This window comes from Mandrillus leucophaeus, unplaced genomic scaffold (assembly GCF_000951045.1).
Source record: "Mandrillus leucophaeus isolate KB7577 unplaced genomic scaffold, Mleu.le_1.0 Scaffold519, whole genome shotgun sequence".
Taxonomy (NCBI): domain Eukaryota; kingdom Metazoa; phylum Chordata; class Mammalia; order Primates; family Cercopithecidae; genus Mandrillus; species Mandrillus leucophaeus.
In genome coordinates this window covers 1,883,951-1,892,965 of record NW_012105575.1, presented here as the reverse complement: position 1 = coordinate 1,892,965, position 9,015 = coordinate 1,883,951, and the positions used below count along the sequence as shown (strand labels likewise).

Below are 9,015 nucleotides of genomic sequence, written 5' to 3'. Positions count from 1 at the left end.
ATTATCTGATTTGTCAGCAAAGAAGGCTAGTGACAACGTACCTTCTGTCGGGTGGGTGCTGCATGTGGCCAGTCTCCTCTGGACAATCCTGTAACATGGGCTGCAGTTCTTCCTGTGGGGAGGGAGTCAGGGTGGCAGTGGACTGATGGCTGTAGGACACGGCAGCTGGAGAAGACGCTGCTCCCCGAACAGGCGGAGTGGGGCCTCGTTCATCTTCCTCTTCTTCTAATTCATCTTGTTGCAAATACATCCTTGCTGGTGGCACCGGACATGGCATTTCTTGGTCATAGCTAAAATAAATGATAAGGATGTGTAGACTTACTGCAGGTTATTCAAATCAACTATTTGGATAGTAATGAAATGTCACCTTTAAATTGTTTTTCAATTTTCATACTAAGGAGCTATTGTTGAAAAAGATTTTACCTCACAAGGTTTGTGAATTACTGCATAAACTATTTTTCTCTAAGAGATTGTAATTTACATTAGCATATTATAGGGTCTTAGAAGTCATACAATAAAAAAATCCACTTAACATGGCTTAATTTAGTACAACCCCAATTTTTTGGTATATTTTGTCCCTCCAATATGTTCTCTAAAAGACTCAAAGATGGTATTACAGAGGACCTGAAGACGAGTTGCTACATTTAGAGAAAAATTACCCTTGTTTTCTTTTTTTGAGATGGATTTTCGCTCTTGTTGCCCAGGCTGGAGTGCAATGGTGCAATCTCGGCTCAAAGCAACCTCCGCCTCCCAGGTTCAAATAATTCTTTTGGCTCAGCCTCCAGAGTAGCTGGGATTATAGGTGTGCATCACCACACCCAGTTAATTTTTGTATTTTTAATAGAGACGGGGTTTCTCCATGTTGGCCAGGCTGGTCTCGAACTCCTGACTTCAAGTGATCCACCTGCCTCAGCCTCCCAAAGTGCTGGGATTACAGGCATGAGCCACTGTGCCCAGCCAAGAAAAATTACTCTTAAAAATCCTTTCAGAGAAAGATATACTGGAGGTCAACCTATTTAGTCCAATACTACCCATTTTTTTTTGTCTCAAATTATAGTAGATCACTATTTCTTCAGTTGAACACAAAATGAAGTTGTTGGCTTGCATTTAGGATGGTGAGCGAAAAATACACATTCAACAATAAAATGCCCCGGTACTCCTCCGCTGGAGCTGGGTGGGAAGCACGATGCATCTGGGGAACAATCATGCCTTTCTCTCTTCTCTTATCCCAGGGCGTATGTTTATGGATTATAAGGGCAATGATGTACAACACTATATAAACTGGTTCTGTTACCCATTTCTCTTGTTCATTCTCTACCATCCACCTTGTTTACCTGAATTCCGGGAAGTTGATGCTCAAATAATGTTTCTTTGCATCTTTCTTTACTTTCCTAATCTCACTGTCTCCCTTTTTGCCTCTTTCTTTTGCTTCCTTTATTAGCAAACAGCTGAGCAACTTGCCTACTCATCCAGACTAGAAATGTGTTAGTCATCTTTGACTTCTTTCTTCTCCCTCAAACCACTCCCCAATTCATTTCTATCAATAAAAACTCTCTACAGTCTATTCTCTTACTTTTATTTCTTGTACGTGCTACTGCAACAATCTTTTAATTGGTCTCCTAGCCTCCAGTCACTCCATTACTTCCAAAATTACATTAATATGCATCATATGCAGGTTATTCACGTGCTCCTCAAAATAAGAAATGACTCTCTAATTGTTTAAAGAATAAAATAAATGACTAAGCAAGACACTGGAGTATCTGTATAATCTGGCTTACATCTGCTGTCCCAGCATCCTCTCATTCCCAGCATGTGTTTCATGTTAGTTTTCCAGGAGTCCACATCTGTGTGGTCCCATGTCCATAAAACCCCTTTTTCTTAACTGAGAACCTTCTCATTTGTCCAGATCAAGAACAAATGTAGCCAATCACGAAACCTTCATTCTTCTCCATTAGAATCAGTCTTTCTCCTTGGGGCACAGTTGCAGCTCCAATATAGCTTTTTTCTTTTTTCTTCTTCTTTTTTTTTAACCTATATTTACTTATTTCATTTTAGTCCTCTTATTTTTGTGAACCAAAGCAGCAATGAATGTTGTTAAAACAGCTTGGGAAATGCATTTTTAAAAATGCATTCAGGTCAAGTGGAATTGCTCATGCCTGCCTGCAATCCCAGCACTTTGGGAGGCTGGGGTGGGGACGATTGCTTGAGATCAGGAGTTCGACAGTCTGCGCAACACAGTGAGATACCATCTCTACAAAAAAATAAAAATAAAATTAGCTGGGCACTGTGGCACAAGCCTGTAGTCCCAGCTACTTAAGAGGCTGAGATGGGAGGATCGCTTGAGCTCTGGGGTAAGTACCTGTTTCTAAAAACAAAACAAAACCAACCAAACCAAACCAAACCAACCAAACCAAACCAAACATACAGTTTTGTTTTCATTACTTGCAGATTCTGTATCTGCAAATTCACTGATTCGGTGTAATTTTTTTGTAAACCCCCAAATTGGTATCTATGGCATTTTCATGGTCATTCCCACAGACTCACAAAGAGGCCAAAAATTTGAGTGCCTGATGTGCGTGTTCCCAGCTGAGGTAAAACAAGGATACACTTTGCTTTCTTGTGTCAGTTCTCACACAGTAAACAAGCGTCCTTTCCGTGGTTTACTTACTGCCATGTTTGTCAAAATGTTTTAAGCTTTATATTAGTGATTTCCCTCTTAAAACGGCCCTCAAAAGAAGTGCTTAATGAAGCGCTCTTAGTGAGTCTAAGCCTTAGAAGGCTGTAATGTGCTTTAAAAAAAAAATCTATGAAATAAGCTTTGCTGAGGAATGACTTACTGGGTTCCATGTTAATAAATGAACAATATATATTAAATAAGCATCTTTAAAAAATACATAAAACAAGGTTATGTATTGGTCAGCTGACAAATATGTTGTGGTTAGAGGTTAGAAGGAACCTAGCCCTGTATTTCCCCTAGGACCAATGGTTCAACATTTGTTAACTCACTGTTCACAAGAATTTTAAAATGTATAAATATTGTGGCTAATGAGAGCTCCCTGTTAATATTTTTATATAAGAATTTTACTTAAAAATGCATTTTATAAAAAGATTATTAGAAAATTGAAACACAGAGACTTTGTTTCTGGGCACAGTAACACACTTTTCTGTGTGTGCAGAATGAAGGAATGATGTCTTTACAGCAGTCACCGAAAAGACTGTATTTTCAGGTATATTTTATGATGTATTCGCTAATTCTCCACCTTAAAGGAGTTTTCCTCCTTTGGTTTAAAGAAGCAGCTGTTTTGTTTTGCCTGGTGGTACCATGTCCAGTTCTACAGATTCTGGAGTGAGAAAGAGGTACACTAACTTCGTAATTGCTGTCACGTGGACTACTATACTTGTTAAGTCTTTGGGAGAAACAATTCAGCAAAGTTCACATTTCTACAAAGAGTTCTCAGCATAAGGTGATAATATCTAAGAACAAATAGCCTTCAGGATACCATCGCTGTGGTATCAATCCACACGACTGTCTTACAAAAATTTCAAGACATGTCACAGAAGTTCTAATATTCAAAAATCACAAAATCATATATCCATATGTTAAATTATGTATACACACACAGGATATACACATGAGCTACTATGTATTCATTTTTCTATTCTATTCTAGGTTCCAAAAGAATCTTTTGAAGCACAAATTCCTTTTTTGGAAGCAGCAAGGAGAATTTTTACTTCCTGCTGACCAGCACTGTTTTATTTAAAGCCAACTGTTTGTGGACCTTAGGAATCCGTCTTCTCTTGACCACCTAGTTTAATAATTGCTTAAAATGGGCGGAAACAATCATATTACGCCGTTTACATCTGTTTGGACACTCCTCTTACCTGTCATCCACGGAAATGTTGTACTCTTCGCTACTGCTGTGTGGAGGAGGATGTGCTGGGGGAGGAGGAAGCAGGTCTGCCCAGTTCATGCCACCCTGTTTTGGTACCTTGGGTGTTCTTGCCCCTTTCTTGTGCCCCTGACTCCCTAGAAAGGAAATAAAATACAAGCCATTGATCTCTGGCCTTTAAATGTTTTCTATTAGTCACAAATTAATCATTTTTTATAAATATGATTTTATAATTCATTTATGTATGCAGAGATAAACACGCTTTTTCATTAATTTTAAACAGAACTTTGTACCAGAGAAAATGCAAGGTACTGCAATGAATAACTGCAAAATAAATAGCAAAAAAGCAATAAAACCATGAATGAACGTTTCAAGTCATATCATTAATAGTGATCTTCTTACAGCAATTAATTGCATTATGGATTATCATCTCAAACAAATGAGCTGTAGACATATTTTCTGGAGTGCCTTTCTATTATTTAATTGCTGGAACCTAAAATACAATATGATACAGATACGATCTATTAGAGTTCCACTGTTGCATTAAATCACTGAATATATATAATTTGTACTTGTCCATTGAAATGTTTTAGGCACAATGAAATTACTAGTTTCCTTCAGAAAGGCAAGTACAGATGAAATAATAGCTGGAATGACTGATTGAACTAATGACAAAAGAAGCAGAAAAATGATTTTTAGAAGGGACAGAAGTGTTTTCAGCCACTGTTTCTATACAATGATGGCTTATGGTAAAATGATGTTGCTTGAACATTCTTAGTAGTTTGACATAGCCCAATTATTCAAGTGTTCCAGTGTTCTCATTTTAGATTCGGCATTATTTTTTTTAAACACAGGAGGCTATATATTTGAAAGCATTTATTTTAACGAAAATTTTAGATCAACAAGTATTTTGGGATAAAATATCCCCCTTTCCAATATGTTACATTTTAGATTCATATGTGAATTACAGACGATGAGTCTACAATTATTTTTCTCATAATGTCCCTTTATATCAGTGAATTATCTTGGTCTTATTTTTTTAACCCTATCCAATCCTTCTCCAAGTCACGTAATACATGAGTCAGGTCTGACCATATTCAATGAACCTTGGTATTTTTGTCACCTGGGAATTTTCAGTCAAATGGCAGTGTTTGTTAAGCCAGATGTTCTTGTACTAGTATGTTACTGCAGCAAGCGTGCGCTAGGGACAGGCTGTTATTAATGAACTACGATTATCAGTACTACGTGTATGTGTCTCTGTTCTCTCACCCACCACTCAGGTGTCCAGCACTGGGGTGACTGTGCGTGTGTTCTAGAATAGACATTAACCCGCGCCTTCCGCTGGATTTCCTGATATACATCTCCTGTAGCAACTCCACCAGTCCGGAGAGGCCTGGCACAGATGTCTCCTATACCCTATTTACTTGCTTTTTACCATCTTTACATCTTTTTACCATATATTCACAGAATATCAAATAGTAGAACATCCAGACCTAGGTATCTAAGCTGAGGGATACCGAAGGTCAATTAAACATTCACAACTAGAATCATTGTTTATTTTCCCATTAAGATACGGTTTTCTCTGAGTGACTAAAAATTCAAAGATGAAATGGCATAAGATAATCAAATATCAAAATATTTCATATGATTTTCTTAAAAGTAGATCCTTGAAATATTTCTCTTAATTCAGGATTGACTTAGTTTCAAAAAAGAAGTCATTTAATAAGATGTCAATTGTTAAAACAAACCACATATAATAGAATCAGAGTAAATCTAAAAGGTAAAGGGCCATTTCTAAGTTCCCTTAAATCCAACAGAAACACAGGCCAGAAAATGCCAAACCAGTGTGTTAGTTAAGGGAAAACTATAAAACGCAAATGCCGTATTCATTACAGAAGAGGGGTGGAGATTCTTGGCTAAAAGCCCCTAAGAACAACTTGAATCCAGTTGCTGGGAAGTGGCATTTCCACGCTCTCCTGGAGAAACATTGCTAGAGTGAAGATCAATCGGTCTTGTTCTCATTGTGGTGTGACGTGCCACATGTTAGTTCTAATAACGAGCTGCCTTTAATTAGAAAAACAGGACTTAAGCACCCAGCAAGCTCCCATCTGCAGCCTCTATCAGGAAAACAGCTGGTAAACAGCTGCAACAGCATGAAGACCACAGGGAAGAAGCCTCAGTGGGGCTTGGGGAGGCACTTACAGACTGAGGTTGGGAGGTTGCTTTCCGAGGCTTCAGAGCAAGAACTGAGGGATCGTAGAGAGATGATAAACTGAGACAGGTTCCTCTTGGACCTGAATCTCGTGTTATTGCCTCTTACGCTTTTGATTCTGCTGAGGCGTCCTCAAACATTATGTGCTTTTACAGGCTCGTTTCAAATGGCAACATATTTAGCAGGTTAACTCTATGTGCAACATTTTTAGTTACATTTTGGCCAAGGGGGAAAAAGAAGTCCCCACTGCCTTTAAAGATTAGGCAGACGCGTTTCTTCTGGCTTTGCTAAAGCTCATTAACAAGAAAGAAAATAGGACACTCAGTCTTTGTTGCCAAATAGAACATAAAATGATTTAGTGAGTGGAAAGTCCCTCAAATTGCAGAGACAAGACCATGCCTGAGACTCAAATTACATAAAGTGATTTAGACGTGTCACCTACATACGTCAGTCCATTAGCACTCAATTTGAAATCTTGGAAAGTACCAGCTTTTTAAAGGAGAGGTTCTTTGGTTCACCTTACTTACCAGATGTACTACTGCCCCGGTCTGAGCTGTTGTAGGATCCTCCTGTGTTCTGGTCGTATGATTGGTTGTATGGGATAGTTGGAGGAATTGTGTCATTTGCTCGATAATCTAGACATGTCAGATGAAAAAAAAATTATTTTCGCTTTGTGAGCAATTTCACATCTCTGCTTTATCTATATTTCTGGTAACTAAAGAAACAAATTGGACCATTTATTTGCCTTTTTTCTCTTTTATTGTTGTATTCAGATTGTCAGGATATAAAAAGGCTAACGCTCCAAATATACATAAACTATACATAACTTTAATAATACAATATGATTTTAATAAGAAATCACAAAAATATGTCTGCAAATCATAAAAAATAAATCACAGTAACATAAAAATAAAACTGAAACTTGTCAGCAAGGTTATATCTAATAAAAAATATATATCCATAATAATAAAAAAAAAAAAATCTTAATTTGCCCCAGAAATGCTTCTGCTTACTTAGGCAAAGGTGAAAATCCAAATGATAAGCTCGCCACTGGAATGTAGTCAGTAATAATCTGTCATCTAGTTGCACTCCAGGTTCTTTATTATAGTCTGACATACCAAAATCTGCTTACAAGCAGTATAAACAATAAATCAGAGTTCTGAAATATTTGTATGGAGGCTCTCAGGGATTTCTGAAGTCCACAGTAAAACCATACACTATGAAGGAATAACGTGACAATAGTTTGAATCACCACTGCAAATTCCATCATTACAGAAAGTGTCCTATTCATCTTCATCAGTCTTTGTCATGAACTTATGCAAGAGTCTCGATCAAGATTTATTAAATTGGGTTATTCTACCAATCAAGTACTTTCTTAAATTTGAGAAAAGGCTAGCTGACTTCATTCTCAAGTTAAAACATAATATTAACTTAACTGAAATTTTTAAGTTACATTTTTGTTATCTTCAACTGCGATAAATTGTATTTTCGAAGAAAATGTTACCAACTCAACCCTAAAGAAAATAAGTCTATATCTCCAATTATCTACCAGAAAATGTATTCTTTACCTGGACTAGAGGGGTTGCACTGCCCCCATCTATTCACATTAGAGCAATCCTGTCCTGGTTTTCCTAGAGGTATAACTTTGCAAATCATGTTATTAAAGCAGTAGCCTAAAGGACTACAAAGAAATCAAACACCTACCTTTTCCAACTCAAGCACATTGCAATACAGAAACATTTCCTTCAGGCCACAGAATGCCATTCTGTGACTTCAAGTTAATACTAAACTCAATTTATTTTAGGTTCTATACGGACAGACTTCAATCAGGTCAACCAAGGAAATTTAGGTTCCAAAATTATACATTGTAGCAGTCTTAATAAGCACATGAGGTGGGAGACACACAACAAATGGAACCACTTCTCTAGTTCAAGTTTAATTTAATTATTTTATATCAGGTTGATATAAAAATGCCACTAGTTTATATGACCACATAGAAGCAATTATCCTCCATCCTCTAGTGGAAAGAATGGGATAGTCTATTTATTGAAAATGTGAGGTGACAGTTGTACATCTGCCTCATGAATAAAAGATTGTCCGTCCCAATCCCTCACCTGCTATTAAATTTAAATTAATCTCAAAACCATTTGAAAATACTTATATATCATTATAAAATAAATTTTCCAAGGTTATTGTTGTGCTAATTAACTCTTTGACACTGGAAATTTTGAAACCAAAGAAATAAGAAAATCTCAGCCACAGAAGAAAAGATTTTACTTGCTAGTCGCAGACAAGTTTCGACATCTAGTCGAGGTGCTGAGAGTATCATACAGAGACAGATGGGAATACGTGCAAGCCTCTTCACCTTTGTTCAGCTTGTTTTGCTCCATGATGTTGTACTGAACTGGTGCCACTTCTTGTTTCTGCTGTCCCAGTGGTTTCCAGTGCTTCTCGCCAGAGTCCCCGCTGCCGTTGTTCATGTTGTTGCTGAGGTTTGACTGGATGAGCTGAGTGGTGGCGTAAGGAGTAGGCTGCCCTGATGGATTGACAAAACGCCCATCCTTCAGATTTGGGCTATTGAAGGTTTTCATCTCATTGATTTTGTTACTAAGGTCCACATCACCATAAACAGTTGACTCAGGGAGCATCAGATTTGTTTGTTTGTTATCCAGTTGGTTGTTATAATTTGCTATACAATCAGCTATGTGCAATGGAGAGGAAAAGGAAAAAATCATTCTGCATGGTTATTCCTTTTAAATTTCTTTCTACGTAGCTTTGTGAGTCATAAGAAAATCGTTACGTAAAGTATAAGTGGGCTTAAATAAGATGAAAAAAAGGGCCAAATATCCACATGTGCTTTCCAAAGAAAATTAATAATTGAAAAAATAAAAGAGGGTACACAGAATTTGCAGA

General features: G+C 37.3%; 1 protein-coding gene across 3 annotated transcripts in view; it reads right to left on the bottom strand.

Annotated features, from left to right (window-relative positions):
* Positions 1–9,015, bottom strand: part of ROBO1 (roundabout, axon guidance receptor, homolog 1 (Drosophila)) — a 1,186,609-nt gene that overhangs the window by 31,138 nt on the left and 1,146,456 nt on the right. For 2 of the 3 annotated variants that reach the window (XM_011996534.1, XM_011996535.1), the window contains 4 exons: positions 8,468–8,803; positions 6,630–6,737; positions 3,883–4,027; positions 42–290 (listed from right to left, as the gene is read on the bottom strand). In XM_011996534.1, coding sequence (XP_011851924.1) covers positions 42–290; positions 3,883–4,027; positions 6,630–6,737; positions 8,468–8,803 — 838 coding nt within the window. The remainder of the gene's footprint in view (positions 1–41; positions 291–3,882; positions 4,028–6,629; positions 6,738–8,467; positions 8,804–9,015) is intronic. The other variant, XM_011996536.1, reaches the window with a different exon arrangement.